Genomic DNA, 16,603 nt, shown 5'->3' with positions numbered 1-16,603 from the left:
TCTCAGGAAAAAGATCTTGAGACACAACCAGCATCTTATAGCTAGTTAAGAGATGAAGCTCTAGAAGCTCTGGAACCCAAATTTCCCATCTCCTGGCCCCAGTCCCTGCCCAGTCCCCCTGTAGGGACTTAGCTACTGACTGATATTTGGGTGGGGGCATCCCTGCTTCCACAGAAACTGGTACGGTGCAAGGCCTGTGCTGATGCTGGCCTACTTGACGAGAGCTTCCTGAGAAGATGTCTGAATTTTTATGGCCTTCTCATTCAGCTGCTGCTCCGCATCCTGGACCCCGCATATCCCGAGTGAGTGTGCTTCTTCCTGTTTCCCTCGTCCCTCCTTGGCTGGGCTATGTTGTCTTTATTGTCCTTCAAAGTTGATAACTAAAACCAAAACCCTTTCTTTATCAAGAATTCACTTCTCTGCAAGGCGCAGTGGTGCACGCCTGTAATCCCAACACTTTGGGGGAGGCTGAGGCAGATGGATAACTTGAGATCAGGAGTTCAAGACCAGCCTGGCCAACATGGCAAAACCGTGTCTCTACTAAAAATACAAAAATTAGCCGGGCTTGGTGGCAGATGCCTGTAGTCACAGCTACTCAGGAGGCTGAGGCATAAGCATCATTTGAACCCGGGAGGTGGAGGTTGCAGTGAGCCGAGATTGTGCTACTGCACTCCAGCCTGGGTGACAAAGCGAGACTCTGTCCCCACCCAAAAAAAAAGAGAATTCACTTCTCGGTTTCCAGATTGTGTTTATATAGATTATGTAGTTATATTGATAGGTGTTTTCCTTGTAATTAGTTACAATAATAGGCGAATGTCAACACCTGTTACTTTAATTTTGACAAGTTTTCTTTAAAATTTGTTATAAAGTCTTTGATTGATAGAGAAATCTATAAATTGGAAGCCAGAAGCTGGAGATAATATTAGGCCCTCCTAAGCACTGGGTCCAGGAATACCCAGCTAATTCAGAGAGTGAGCTAAGAACATCGTTGATCACTTTGTCATCAACTGGTCATCTCCTCCAGGCAACCATTTTTGTTTTATTTATTATTATTATTATTATTATTATTTTACTGTTGTGAAGTCTCTGGTTCACTGATGTTGGTGAGATTGGCCCAAGACCCATGAAGGCGTGGAAAATATTATTTAAAATATGTGTGTAGGCCGGGCGTGGTGGCTCACGCCTATAATCCCAGCACTTTGGGAGGCTGGGGCGGGTGGATCACATGGTCAGGAGATCGAGACCGTCTTTGCTAACATGGTGAAACCCCGTCTCTACTAAAAATACACAAAAGTAGCCGGGCGCTGTGGTGGGTGCCTGCAGTCCCAGCTACTCAGGAGGCTGAGGCAGGAGAATGGCGTGAACCTGGGAGGCGGAGCTTGCAGTGAGCCGAGATCGTGTCTCTGCACTCCAGCCTGGGCGACGAGCAAGACTCCGTCTCAAAAAAAAGAAAAAAAATGTGTGTAGCTCTGTTGTCTCAGACAGTTTGAGTTGCACAAAATGACCAAATATGACCTTTTTATTTCCTTCCCATTTTACTTATTGCATTAACCTTAACAAGAAATCAAGAAGCCTTGGCACGGTGGCTCACATCTGTAATCCCAGTACTTTAGAAGGCTGAGGCAGGCGGATCACTTGAGGTCAGGAGTTCAAGACCAGCCTGGCCAACATGGCGAAACCCCGTCTCTACTAAAAATACAAAAATTAGCCAGGTGTGGTGGCGGGCGCCTGTAATCCCAGCTACTCGGGAGGCTGAGGCACAAGAATTGCTTGAATCCAGGAGGCAGAGATTCCAGTGAGCCGAGATCACACCACTGCACTCCAGCCTGGGTGACAGGGCAAGACTCCATCTCAAAAAAAAAAAAAAAAAATATGTGTAGCTCTCTTGTCTCAGACAGTTTGAGCTGCACAAAATGACCAAATATTGACCTTTTTATTTCCTTCCCATTTTACTTACTGCATTAAACTTAACAAGAAATCAAGAAAGCCGGGCGTGGTGGCTCACATCTGTAATCCCAGTACTTTGGGAGGCCAAGGCAGGTGGATCACTTGAGGTCAGGAGTTCGAGACCATCCTGGCCAACGTGGGGAAACCCTATCTCTACTAAAAATACAAAAATTAGCCAGGTGTGGCGGGTGCCTGTAATCCTAGCTACTCGGGAGGCTGAGGCACAAGAATTGCTTGAACCCAGGAGGCAGAGGTTGCAGTGAGCCGGGGTCACGCCACTGTACTCCAGCCTGGGTGGTGACAGGGTGAGACTCTGTCCCAAAAAAAAAAAGAATCAAGAAAAGGGCCGGGTGTGGTGGCTCACACCTGTAATCCCAGCACTTTGGGAGGCCAAGGCGTGTGGATCACTTGAGGTCAGGAGTTCGAGACCAGCCTGGCCAACATGGTGAAACCCTGTCTCTATTGAAAATACAAAAATTAGCCAGGTATGGTGGTGCATGCCTCTAATCTCAGCTATTCGGGAGGCTGAGACATGATAATCAATTGAACCAGGGAGGTGGAGGTTGCAGTGAGCCAAGGTTGCACCACTGCACTCCAGCCTGGGTGACAGAGTGAGACTCCTTCTCAGGGGAGAAAAAAAAGAAATCAAGAAAAGGAAAACATTTCACACATACCCTTGCATATGCACTGTCTTCATTATTCCCTGTTCATTTCTGGTTGTAATTTCTTTGCCTGTGTATTTATTACATAGTTGTATTACAGAATGAGTGTTTTCCCCAAATGAAATACTTATCTGATGGTAATGTAATACTCCTTGTAGTTTGATGTACCATAATTTCATTTCATAAATTGTGCTTTTTTTCTCTTTGACAGTATAACACTGCCTTTAAATTCAGATGTCCCCAAGGTATTTGCAGCATTGCCTGAGTTTTATGTAGAAGATGTTGCAGAATTTTTATTTTTTATTGTACAGTAAGTGCCTTTAATATTTTACATAGTTCTAATATGTTTTTATGCATAATACTATAATATTCTGAGCTATGTTGCAAACCTCCATTTCATGCCTGAAATTTGATGTAACTGTTTTAACTGAATGCCGCCTAGAGACTGGAAAAAATAAATCCAACTGTGGCACCAGTCCAATTCCAATAATATCTCAAAGACAGAGGCAGGATTAACAGTGCAGATAATGTATTCTGTGAAAATTGAGTTGAATTTCTAATAGTTGAATATGTGTTTCTGAGCAACAGAAGGAGGAAACAGTTTATAAATGTCTGAATGAACATCCCAAACCCAGAAATACCACATCTATATTTTGTACTAAAATTTGTCTCAATTGTAAAATTGGAGAATGCTTACCAAAAAAATGGTTTGAATTTATAACTGGTATGGTAGGGTTTTAATTTTTTTTTCAAATCCTTATTTGGTTTGTCAAATTAACATTTTACTTCTAAAACATTACAGGTTAGAAGAATTACAATTTAAATCCCTTGGCACCATGATAGCACCTATGGCTAGCTGAGGGAGTGGTATGTGAAGTCTATTGTGAAAAGTAAAAGTCATGCTGGGCACTGTGGCTCATGCTTGTAGTCCCAGACATGCAGGAGGATTGCTTGAGCCTAGTTCAAGACCAGTTTGGGCAACGTAGCAAGTCTGCGTCACTTTTTTTTTTTATTTTATTTTATTTTTTTTTTTTGAGACGGAGTCTTGCTCTGTCCCCCAGGCTGGAGTGCAGTGGCGCAATCTTGGCTCACTGCAAGCTCTGCCTCCCGGGTTCACGCCATTCTCCTGCCTCAGCCTCCTGAGTAGCTGGGACTACAGGCGCCCGCCAACACGCCCGGCTAATTTTTTTTTTTTTTTTTGTATTTTTAGTAGAGACGGGGTTTCACCGTGTTAGCCAGGATGGTCTCGATCTCCTGACCTCGTGATCCGCCCGCCTCGGCCTCCCAAAGTGCTGGGATTACAGGTTTGAGCCACCGCGCCCGGCCTCCGTGTCTGCGTCACTTTAAAAAAAAAAAAAAATAAATAAATAGTATAGGTCCCCAGTCACAGAATACAAACTGTGAAAGTTTTGTAACAAACAACGGGAAAAAAACAAAATTAGTATAAATGATTTTAAAATAAGGGCCAAAACTAAACGGAGCAAGTTATATTGCTGTCATAAAAGCTGCCTTTAAAAAAAAGCCCAAATCCCCACCGGGCACGGTGGCTCACGCCTGTAATCCCAGCACTTTGGGAGGCGGAGGCGGGCGGATTACGAGGTCAGGAGATCGAGACCATCCTGGCTAACAGGGTGAAACCCCGTCTCTACTGAAAATACAAAAAATTAGCCGGGCGAGGTGGCGGGCGCCTGTAGTCCCAGCTACGCGGGAGGCTGAGGCAGGAGAATGGCGTGAACCTCGGGGGACGGAGCCTGCAGTGAGCTGAGATCATGCCACTGCACTTCAGCCTGGGTGAAAGAGTGAGACTCCGTCTCAAAAAAAAAAAAAAAAAAAAAAGCCCAAATCGAGGCAGAGGTTGCAATGAGCAGAGATCATGCCACTACACTCCAACCTGGGCAACAAAAAAAACCCAAATCATTGGTGACACGTGATTTTGATTGGTATGAAATTTTAAAAGTGACTCAAAAACATGGTTTATTTGTTGAAAAACCAACCTTGGAATTTAAGCAACTCAAGTCACATTTTAAAATTTGTTCTATGCACAGTGATACAAAAGACACCTATTTGAAAAATTTCATTCTCATTTTCAGCAGAGATTAAAAAAAAACTATCAAAATTTTTATGTTTTGGTAGTGATGATCTTTTGTGAAGTTTATCTGATTTAATCATAGGTTTTGTTTATAGTTAATGTAACATGCTACAGCCAGTAACGATGTTTGGTTTTAAATCTGTCTTGTTACAGTGTGAATAGTCACTGTAGGCTGGGTGCAATGGCTCATGCCTGTAATCCCAGCACTTTGGGAGGCCAAGGTGGGCAAATCACGAGGTCAAAAGATCGAGACCATCCAGACCAACATGGTGAAATCCCGTCTCTACTAAAAATACAAAAATTAGCTGGGCATGGTGGCGGGCACCTGTAGTCCCAGCTACTCAGGAGGCTGAGGCAGGATAATTGCTTGAACTTTGGAGGCGGAGGTTTCAGTGAGCCGAGATCGTGCCACTGCACTCCAGCCTGGGCAACAGAGCAAGGCTCCATCTCAAAAAAAAAAAAAAAAAAAAAATAGGCCGGGCACGATGGCTCACGCCTGTAATCCCAGCACTTTGGGAGGCCGAGGTGGGCGGATCACGAGATCAGGAGGTCAAGACCATCCTGGCTAACATGGTGAAACCCCGTCTCTACTAAAAATACAAAAAAAAATTAGCCGGGCTTGGTGGCGGGCGCCTGTAGTCCCAGCTACTTGGGAGGCTAAGGCAGGAGAATGGCGTGAACCTGGGAGGCAGAGCTTGCAGTGGGCCGAGATTGCGCCACTGCACTCCAGCCTGGGCGACAGAGCGAGACTCTGTCTCAAAAAAAAAAAGTCACTGTAAACTGAACGAGTTCAAGGGCACTCCTAAACCTATTTATCCTGCCTTCCCCTCCTCACTTACTGACACCAGCCCTCACCCAAGGTGAGTTTCTCAGCAGTTTCTCAGCGGTCTCTTTCTTGCTCTTCTTGCCTCTGTTCAGATACTCTCCCCAGGCGCTTTATGAGCCCTGTACTCAGGATATTGTGATGTTCCTTGTTGTGATGTTGTGCAACCAGAACTACATCCGAAACCCATATTTGGTGGCCAAACTGGTAGAAGTCATGTTTATGACCAACCCTGCTGTTCAGCCACGAACCCAGAAGTTTTTTGAAATGATTGAGAACCATCCTCTCTCCACCAAGTTGTTGGTACCTTCCCTGATGAAGTTTTATACAGGTAGGTTGCTGGCACACAGTGTAGCACATGGCAGGCCAACTTAGGTAAGGTCATCTAAAGCTAGTGGACGATGTTGCTCTAAGCCTGTTACCTAATATCCTGCTACCTGTGTGTATAACCTACTAACATGTGGCCTGCAGAGGATGTACTTTTGGTTCTTCTTGCCGTGAGTAGTTAGGAATAGGACAACCATTCCACCTACTGGTCTCTGATGATTCAGCAGGAACCACTGAAAGTCAGATGATTAGCACCGAGACTCAGAGTATCAAGAGCACAAGTTGGTAGTGTTATCTGAATGGAATTATCTGGTTCATTTTACCTTTGAACTTACAGCATTTGTTTTTTAACACTATCCTATATCCCACTTTCCAAAGTGTGGGTAAAACAGGGAGCTTGTTAAAAATGCATATTCTTGGTCTGGACGCGGTGGCTCACGCCTGTAATCCCAGCACTTTGGGAGGCCAAGGCGGGCGGATCACAAGGTCAGGGGTTCAAGACCAGCCTGGCCAGTATGGTGAAACCCCATCTCTACTAAAAATACAAAAAAAAATTAGCTGGGTGTGGTGGCAGGCGCCTGTAGTCCCAGGACGTTTGAGGGAGGAGAATCGCTTGAACCCGGGAGGCGGAGGTTGCAGTGAGCCAAGATCCCACCACCGTATTCCAGCCTGGGTGAGAGAACGAGACTCCGTCTCAAATAATAATAATAATAATAATAATAATAATAATAATAATAATACTTTTCACCTGTCAAATTTATTTCTTAAGTTGAAAATACCTGGTGCAAACATGGTTGTAGAGAAGTAAGCTAACCTGCAAAAAACCTGCTTAATCTACCCTATAGCCAGTGTGCAGACTTAGTGCTATGAAATTCTCATGAGAATGTAAATTTAAAGCCTTTCTAAAAGGCAGTTTAGCAGCCCACACCAAGAGCCTTAAAAATGTTTTAATCGGGGCCGGGCACGGTGGCTCACGCCTGTAATCCCAGCACTTTGGGAGGCCGAGGCAGGTGGATCACCTGAGATCAGGAATTTGTGACCAGCCTGGCAAACGTGGAGAAACCCTGTCTCTACTAAAAATACAAAAATTAGCTGGGCGTGGTGGGTGGCGCCTGTCATCCCAGCTACTCAGGTGGCTGAGGCACAAGAATCGCTTGAACCTAGAGGGCAAAGGTTGCATTGAGCTGAGATCACGCCAGTGCGCTCCAGCCTAGGAGAAAGGGCAAGACTCCGTCTCAAAAAAAACAAAAAAACAAAAAAACACTGGGGTAACAAATAGTAGGTGCAAGAAGTAGCCATCTTCTATCCCTCAGTCTGGAGACCGAAGAGAAGAGCCTGGGGAATCTCAGAACCCAGCTGCCCTGATGAGGGTTTGGACAGAGCTAGGACCCAGTCCTCTGTGGAAGGCCCTTGGCCAGTTGGTGCTGGTGTCTCTCTCAGGGGTTGTGCATGGTTGCTAGCTCTGGGGGTACAAGACAAAGCTGAAAATTGGAATCAACTGCTACTGCTGACAGTAAGTACAAGGTCCTAAGTCCTTTGTTTCTCCTTCAGTTTTCCAGTTCTCGTGCAGCACCCCCTATTGGCAACCCTAGAGAGGGCAGGCTGCCAAAGGAAAGATTCTGCAGTGCCAGCCCCCGAATCACAAAGCCAACTACAAAGAGTGCATGTGGGCTGGGCACGGTGACTCCAGCGAATAATCCTAGCACTTTAGGAGGCCAAGGTGGGAGGGTAGCTTGAGCCTAGGAGTTGGAGACCAGCCTGGGCAACATGGCGAGACCCCATCTGTACGAAAAATTTAAAAATTAGATGCCTGTTGTCCCAGCTACTAAGGAGGCAGAGATGGGAGGAAGGCTTGAGCCCAGGAGTTCAAGGCTGCAGTGAGCTATGATCTTGCTGCTGCACTCCAGCCTGTGAAACAGAGCAAGACCCTGTTTCTAAAAAAAAAAAAAAACATTAAAAAGACTGGGTTTCAGCCAGGCACAGTAGCTCACACTTGTAATCCCAGCACTTTGGGAGGCCAAGGCGGGTGGATCACCTTAGATCAGGAGTTCGAGACCAGCCTGACCAAAATGGTGAATCCTAGTCTCTACTAAAAATAAAAAGTTAGGCCGGGCGCGGTGGCTCACGCCTGTAATCCCAGCATTTTGGGAGACTGGGGTGGGTGGATCACAAGGTCAAGAGACCGAGATGAGCCTCGCCAACATGGTGAAACCCCATCTCTACTAAAAATACGAAAATTAGGCCTGGCACGGTGGCTCACGCTGTAATCCCAGCACTTTGGAGGCCGAGGCAGGCGAATCACCTGAGGTCGGGAGTTCAACCTGACCAACATGGTGAAACCCTGTCTCTACTAAAAATACAAAATTAGCCTGGCATGGTGGCACATGCCTGTAATCCCAGCTACTCGGGAGGCTGAGGCAGGAGAATCACTTGAACCCGCGAGGCAGAGGTGACAGTGAGCTGAGATCGCGCCATTGTAATCCAGCCTGGGCAACGAGCAAAACTCCGTCTCAGAAACAAAAATTAGCTAGACGTGGTGGCGTGTGCCTGTAGTCCCAGCTACTTGGGAGGCTGAGATAGGAGAATCTCTTGAACCCAAGAGGCAGAGGTTGCAGTGAGCCGAGATCACGCCACTGCACTTCAGCCTGGCAACAGGCTTCATCTCAAAAACAAAACAAAACAAAACAAAATTAGCTGGGTGACGCACGTGTGTAATCCCAGCAACTTTAGAAGCTGAGGCAGGAGAATCGCTTGAACCCAGGAGGTGGAGGTTGCAGTTAGCCGAGATTTAAAAAAATTTTTTTTAAAGAGTGGATTTGGAGCTACGAGACAACAGCTGAATAGCTATACTCTGACAGAATTTAATTTCTAGAAACTTATTCTATGGAAATAATTATGAATGTTTGTAAGTGATGTTCTCCACAGCATTATTTATAAAGCAGCATAGTGAAAATAATAAAAACAACTGGCCAGGCTTAGTGACTCACGCCTTTGGGAGGCTCCCAGCACTTTGGGAGGCTGAGGCGGGAGGATCACCTGAGGTCGGGAGTTGGAGGCTTAGTCTGGCCAAAATGGTGAAACCCCGTCTCTACTAAAAATACAAAAAAATTTAGCTGGGCGTACTGGTACACACCTGTAGTCCCAGCTTCTCTGGAGTCTAAGGCAGAAGAATCGCTTGAATCAGGGAGGCAGAGGTTGCAGTGAGCCAAGATCGTGCCGTTGCACTCCAGCCTGGGCTACAAGAGCAAATCTCCATCTCAAAAAAAAAAAAAGGAATGTAGGAAAGGATATATACCAAAATATTAACAGTGCATTGGTTATTTTTGAATGGTAGCATTATAAATAGTTTTTATTTTTATTTTATTATCTGAACTTCTTAATTTTTCTACAGTAAACATGTATTGTTAGTAGTAAAGACAAAACAATTTTAGTTAAATTTATTTTGTAGTCAGTGTTCTGGGCCTGTCACTGTGGCTTCAGGAGAGAGAGAGAGAGAGAGAGAGAGTGTGTGTGTGTGTGTGTGTATACAGAACAGAACTGGGCCTGTTGCCTATAAGAGGAGTGCTGGGCCTAGCGGAGGCCTGCTGGGAATGTTCCAGAAGGAATTGGTTGGGGGTTGTTCTCTTTTTCCTCTTTGCCATGTGTGCCCTCTGGCCTGGACCACCTCTTTAGTCATGGATGGATGACATCTGTACTAATAATAGCCACCACTCATTGAATGCTTACTAATCCTTTCACTTAATCCCCACAGCAGTCCTAAAGATAGTACTATAAATACATCCACTTTACAAATGAGGAAACTGAAGCTTAAAAGGGTCAAGAAGCTTGCTGAAGGTCAGTGGCTAGCAAGTGGCAGCAACCTCCCAGATGCCCTTTAGCACAGATCCCCCTGGCTACTGTGCTGGTCTTCCTGCAACTACTAAGGGACTGGTGTGAGGGTACCCCTGAGGGAGGCATCACAGATATAGTCCCCAGTGCTCATCACCTCCATGTGGAGACCTGGCTGATTAGGTCCTGGTCCCTAAGCAGATGGGACTCTCAGATATAAATTAGAGTTGCCACACACAAGATCAGTATGTGGAACAAGCTCCTCTTAACACCACAGAGATAGTATTCTAGCTTAGAAAATGCTCAAGTTAGGCTGGGCGTGGTGGCTCACGCCTCTAATCCTAGCACTTTGGGAGTCTGAGACAGGTGAATCACTTGAGGCCAGGAGTTCGAGACCAGCCTGGCCAACATGGCGAAACCCCATCTCTACTAAAAATACAAAAGATTATCTGGGTGTGGTGGTGGGGGCCTGTAATGCCAGCTACTTGGGAGGCTGAGGCAGGGGAATTGCTTGAACCGGGACCTGGGAGGTGGAGGTCGCAGTGAGCCAAGATCTTGCCACGGTACTCCAGCCTGGGCTACAGAGTGAGACTCCATCTCAAAAAAAAAAAGAAAGAAGGCAGCAAGAATACCTGGGGGGAGGAGGGAAAGGTTCAACACAAGTCTAGTCCACCTGCAGCCTTCTAGAACAAGGACCTGGGAATTAGAACTTGGGCTGGTATGACTTTGAGGGAACAGGAGAAGTGAATAAGAAGGAAAAAAAAAAACTGTTGGGAGAAATGTATATTGTTTTGTTTCATTTTCTTTTTTTTTTTTTTTTTTTTTTGAGATAGGGTCTTGCTCTGTCACCCACGCTAGAGTGCAGTGACACAATTACAGCACCATGCACTCTTGACCTCCCAGGCTCAAGTGATCCTCCTATCTCAGCCTCCCTTGTAGCTGGGACTGTAGGCATGTGCTACCATACCCAGCTAATTTTTGTGGTTTTTGTAGAGATGGGGTTTCACAATGTTTACCAGGCTGGTCTCAAACTCCTGAGCTCAAGTGATCTGCCCACCTGGGCCTCCCGAAGTGCTGGAAATACAGATGCGGGGCCCTGCTGAGATACATATTGCTACATAATAAATTAACATTTACTTAGTCTCTACTATATTCAGAATTGGGTGCAGATATTAGGGGCATTTTAGATGATATGAGGCGTTGGGTTGGTCCTCCAGTATCTTCCTCTTGTAGGCTGTCCTTATGTCAGCACTCCATACTTTAGCTCACGCTTTTATACAATTAATAAATGACATTTAGTTTATTTTAAGGAAAGGTTGACTTAATGAATATACATAAGTACTTTCAGATCTTAGTATGATAGGTGTTAATTATCTTATTTTATTTTTAAATAGCTGTTTCCTTTTTTGGTCACACAAAAAAATGTGTTCTTTGAAAAATATAGAAAATATCAAAGACAAGGTATAGTGGCACCCACCTGTAATCTCAGTACTTTGGAAGGACGAGGTGGGAGGATCACTTGAGGCAGGAATTTGAAACCAGCCTAGGCAACATAGTGAGACCCCATCTGTAAAAAAATTAAAAGTGAAAAACATCTTATTGAGACAGAGTCTTGCTCTGTCGCCCAGGCTGGAGTGCAGTGGCATGATGTTGGCTCACTGCAACCTCTGTATCTGGATTCAAGCAACTCTCCTGCCTCAGCCTCCTGAGTAGCTGGAATTATGGCCACACACCACCATGCCCTGCTAGTTTTTGTATTTTTATTAATAGTAGAGGTGGGGTTTTGCTATGTTGGCCAGGCTGGTCTTGAACTCCTGGCCTCAAGTGATCTGCCTGCCTCGGCCTCCCAAAGTGCTGGGATTATAGGCGAGAGCCACCACGCTCAGCCATAAAAAATAAGCCAGGCATGGTGGATGCGCCTCCAGTCCCAGCTACTTGGGAGGCTGAGGTGGGAGGATCACTTGAGCCCGAGAGGTTGAGGCTGCAGTGAGCCATTATCACACCACTGCACTTCACCCTGGGCGACAGGGCAAGACCCTGTCTCCAAAAAAAAATAATAAAATAGTCGGGCACGGTGGCTCACGCCTGTAATCCCAGCAATTTGGGAGGCCAAGGTGGGCGGATCATGAGGCCAAGAGATTGAGACGATCCTGGCCAATATAGTGAAACCCCATCTTTACTAAAAATACAAAAATTAGCTGGGCGTGGTGGCGCACGTCTATAGTCCCAGCTACTAGGGAGGCTGAGGCAGGAGAATTGCTTGAACCCGGAGGCAGAGGTTGCAGTGAGCTGAGATTGTGCCACTGCACTCCAGCCTGGCGACAGAGCGGGACTCTGTCTCAAAAAATAAATAAATAAATAATAATAATAATAAAATTTGTCATGAATTCTGAAATTTCTCATGCCTAAGCTTTTGCCATTTGGACAAACAAGTTTGATTTTTATCCCTCTTTAATAGATTTAGGGATGATAGACACTTTGGTGTTTTTTCAACACCAAAAATGGTCAATAGATAGACACATTTAGTAAATACATGGCCCTCAATAAAATTAAACCTAACTTTTTATCCACTGAAGTATGTCCATTTGAGGTGCCATAGAATTTCTGTAAATTAATAACTTAAAATTAGGTGGGGGAGTATGATAATTCAGCTTTTGGTCATTGGTAAGTTGATGTCATCCTAATGATGGGAGTTTTTCTAGCCCCATTCCTTTAGGTGTTGTGTCATTGTCAAATCTTCATTGTGAAACTTTTGTCTTTAAAAGCAGCTTATAATTTCTGTCATGCCTTACATGCAAGAGAAGTGCAAAATTTCACCAGCTCTCTGATTTTGCAGATTTACCTTCACTCAGTATCATTGTTGGGGCAATAACTGGATTTGGAAAGCAAGAAAGTACATATCCCTCAGTCCCTTTGTCTTTCTTCTTTAGATGTTGAGCATACCGGAGCCACCAGCGAGTTTTATGACAAGTTCACAATTCGCTATCACATTAGCACCATTTTTAAAAGCCTTTGGCAAAACATAGCTCACCATGGCACCTTTATGGAGGAGTTCAAGTGAGTATGGGGCCCCTCGTGTCACAACTTGCTTTCTTGCAAATCGCAGGTAGGATTGCAGCTTAAAAGCATGCACAGCTGGGTTCTTGTTGACTGTTTGCTTGGTCTCAGACTCCTTTGAGTTTACCACAAGATGCCACTAAATGTGGGCAGGATTTTTTAAATGGCTTTACTTGCAAGATATTGCTGAATTTTAGATTTGTCAAGATACTTTGGGGGTGGTACACAAGCAAAGATTGTATAGGGCAGGGCGTGGTGGCTCATGCCTGTAATCCCAGCACTTTGGGAGGCAGAGGTGGGCGGATCACTTGAGGTCAGGAGTTCAAGACCAGCCTGGCCAACATGGTGAAACCCCATCTCTATTAAAAATACAAAACATTAGCTGGGTGTGGTGGCACATGTCTGTTATCCCAGCTACTTGGGAAGCTGAGGCAGGAGAATCACTTGAACCTGGGAGGCGGAGTTTGCAGTGAGCCGAGATTGTGCCAGTGCTCTCCAGCCTGGGCGACAGAGCGAGACTCCGTCTCAAAAAAAAAAAAAAAAGGGAAAAGAAAAGATCCTATAAATATGCTGAGATGATGGGTTAAGTGTTTTTTTGGTGTTTTCTTTGATGACAGTGTTAAATGAAGTTGTCAGAATGAGTGAAATGAAATCTTAGTTCTTGAATTTTGGAAAGACTTTAGATTTTGCAACAGTTAGGTCAGAGTTGTCATTTAAAGTATCATTCTTTGTGGTAAGGCCCTAAACCTTAATTAAAGACTTTGCGTATACCTACCTGAAATCTGAGTGACTGCTTAAACCTGGACATTAGTAATCCCATCTAAATTATCTGTCAGTGCCTAAAAACAAAAGGGAGATGAAGATGCTGAACTCTTGAATTATTCTTCAAAAATTGTATCCCATCTAAGGGCTGGGCGTGGTGGCTCATGCCTGTAATCCCAGCACTTTGGGAGGCTGAGGCGGGCAGATCACGAGGTCAGGAGATCGAGACCGTCCTGGCTAACGTGGTAAAACCCCGTCTCTACTAAAAATACCAAAAAATTAGCCGGGTGTGGTGGCGGGCGCCTGTAGTCCCAGCTACTCAGGAGGCTGAGGCAGGAGAATGGCGTGAACCTGGGAGGCAGAGCTTGCAGTGAGCCGAGATTGCACCACTGCACTCCAGCCTGGGCGACAGAGTGAGACTCCGTCTCAAATAAATAAATAAATTAATTAATAATTTTATCCCATCTATTTGGATCTTTTGCAACCCATGTTAGATCTTTGATCAAATCTAGCTATACTTGTTAACCGAATTACTAGTCAATAATATACATATTACCAGTGGAATAACTATTTGCCAGATAGATTTCTGTGGAGCAAACTTTTTAACTTTTTGTTTCCATAAACTGCTCTTATGGTCAGAATTGTGTTCCAGCTAAAGCCTGGCACAAGCTTAGGACACGAGGCAGGCCCATGGCTTGGTCTGAATGGTGCTGATTGGAGCGCTTGTCCTGAACTTGCCATGTTCCTGAGATCGAGGCCGCCTGTACATGTTCACAGGAACTTCTCTTCTCCAGGCATGGGCTTACTACCCCGTAATTGCACGGTTGTAGACCCTGAAGTGTAGCTTCCTTTTTGTCTACGAATCTGGCATCTCCAGAGTCTAACAGAGGTAGGCCAAGCTATTACAGTTCACCAACAAGTTCTCATTATAACACGATCTGCAGAACAGTTCCTTAGATTGGAAGCTTCCAGTTTTAAAGTAAGTTAATATCCCACTTTATCAATATTACAGGTTCCAATTTTTCTTCAATGTGTCAGTCTTTGTGATAAGGAATAACTATATCAGTTGTTTGCTTATCTGTTATATATGGTTTAATTATTTGCATTTTCTTGGTATATTGGTGAGTATATGCGTATTTCCTGTTCTAGTCTGGAAGAAGTGTTTTCTCTCCTTACAAACATTGAGGGAGTGAGCTAGGGGTGTGCTGGTAAGCCTGCTCTGGGAAGCGGGGTGGGAGAGTCAGCATTTGCTGGTTTTCCGTGGTGTGACTGTTTCCTATGTTGCCCAATTTAAGGTGCCAGGGGAATCTGGCTATAAAATTCTGGAATATTTAGCACTTGACTGTCATCAACCATGCAAGGTGGCTCCAAATACCACTGGAATGAGCTTATCATAAACAATTTAAAAGAATAACAAAATCCAGGCCAGGTGCGGTGGCTCATCTCTGTAATCCCAACATTTTGGGAGGCTGAGGTGGGAGGAACGCTTGAGCCCAGGAGTTTGAGACCAGCCCTGGCAACATAATAAGTCTCTGTCTCTACAAAAAATACAAAAGTTAGCTGGGCGTGGTGGCGTGTGCCTGTAGTTCCAGCTACTTAGGAGGCTCAGGCAGGAAGATTGCTTGAGCCCTGGAGGTCGAGGATGCAGTGAGCTGTGATTGTGCCACTGCATTCCAGGCTGGGCGACAGATCGAGACCCTGTCTCAAAAAGAAACAAGATTAACAAAATCTAAAGAGAAGCTTGGTAGTCCTTGAATTCCACAGTGCCTGACTTGTGCCAGGGTAGCCAGGCTTTTAGGGTGACATAGTTGCAGTCTGGGTGGAGGCGCCTGTTCCCTGGGATTTGCTGTAGCATTTTGCTTCAGGGAGATGTTTGACCATGTACAATATAATTGCCTTTCCAGCTCCGGGAAGCAGTTTGTTCGCTATATAAACATGTTGATAAACGACACGACGTTTTTGCTCGATGAAAGTCTGGAGTCTCTGAAGCGAATCCATGAAGTGCAGGAAGAGATGAAGAACAAAGAACAGTGGGACCAGTTGCCCCGGGTGAGGACGTGGTCCAGAGGCTTGGACAGCTTTGCAGGCCATCTGCCTCCGCACACGGGCAGAGCTGCTTTGGGGCTGCATTTGTGGGTCTGATGATATGCGAGCTGACATGCTGGGATTTTCCTTCCATGAAATCATATTGCAGGATTGGAATAGGAAAATTCTTAAATACCTTATCTGAAGCTAAGAAATGGGTTGCAAAGTCTTTGAAAATGTACACTGAAAACTTTCTCTGCCTTTTTAATTTTAAAGGGCTTTTTTGGAGAGGAGCTTTTATTGTCTGAATATATTAAGATTCATGAACATAATTAGGAAAGAAATCTCTAGAATTATGTCTGCTGGACAAGAATTTGATTTGTTCCTATGGGCTTCTCTAGGCAACTGTGTGAATCACTCAGGATCCTGGTGGGGTGTTTTTTTCCTTTCAGCTGATCTTGGGTTTTATATTCAGTTATTAATAGAAAAGAGGCCTGGCTTGCCAGGTTCCATGGAAAACACGTGCTGTGCCAGTGCTCTTTCGTGACGTGCGTAGCAGCCACTGAGATACTTCCTTGGTCGCTTATGAGGCCCTTGACAGTTGCTAGTGACTTCTTAGATTGGCTTAGGTTTATTGATTCTGTTCTTGGAATTGTCAGGCTCAGAATCAGAACTGATTTCCATAAGGGGTTCTCATGTCAAAGTGGGGACTGCTTTTTCTTCATTTTTTCTTTTCTTTTCTTTTCTTTTTTTTTTTTTTTGAGACAGAGTTTCACTCTTGTTGCCCAGGCAGGAGTGCAGTGGTGCGATCTTGGCACACTGTAATCCCCGCTTCTCTGGTTGAATCGATTTTCCTGCCTCAGCCTTCCGAATAGCTGGGATTACAGGTGCCTGCCACCACACCCGGCTAATTTTTGTATTTTGTTTGTTTGTTTGTTTTTGAGACGGAGTCTAGCTCTTTTACCCATGCTGGAGTGTAGTGGCGTGATGTCGGCTCACTATAATCTCTGCCTCCCGGGTACAAGTGATTCTCCTGCCTCAGCCTCCCAAGTAGCTGGGACTACAGGCACCTGCCACTACGCC

At 45.0% G+C, this 16,603-nt stretch overlaps 1 protein-coding gene across 6 annotated transcripts in view; it reads left to right on the top strand.

Moving 5' to 3' along the window:
• Positions 1–16,603, top strand: part of UBE4B (ubiquitination factor E4B) — a 156,099-nt gene that overhangs the window by 119,708 nt on the left and 19,788 nt on the right. For 4 of the 6 annotated variants that reach the window (XM_055261863.2, XM_055261857.2, XM_055261859.2 and 1 more), the window contains 5 exons: positions 175–302; positions 2,821–2,919; positions 5,617–5,852; positions 12,607–12,733; positions 15,400–15,544. In XM_055261863.2, the coding sequence (XP_055117838.1) occupies positions 175–302; positions 2,821–2,919; positions 5,617–5,852; positions 12,607–12,733; positions 15,400–15,544 (735 nt within the window). The remainder of the gene's footprint in view (positions 1–174; positions 303–2,820; positions 2,920–5,616; positions 5,853–12,606; positions 12,734–15,399; positions 15,545–16,603) is intronic. The other 2 variants (XM_055261860.2, XM_063631926.1) reach the window with 1 other exon arrangement.

This window comes from Symphalangus syndactylus, chromosome 22, assembly GCF_028878055.3.
Source record: "Symphalangus syndactylus isolate Jambi chromosome 22, NHGRI_mSymSyn1-v2.1_pri, whole genome shotgun sequence".
NCBI lineage: Eukaryota > Metazoa > Chordata > Mammalia > Primates > Hylobatidae > Symphalangus > Symphalangus syndactylus.
The sequence above is the reverse complement of the archived record's forward strand: the minus strand, read 5'-3'. Positions and strand labels throughout refer to the sequence as shown.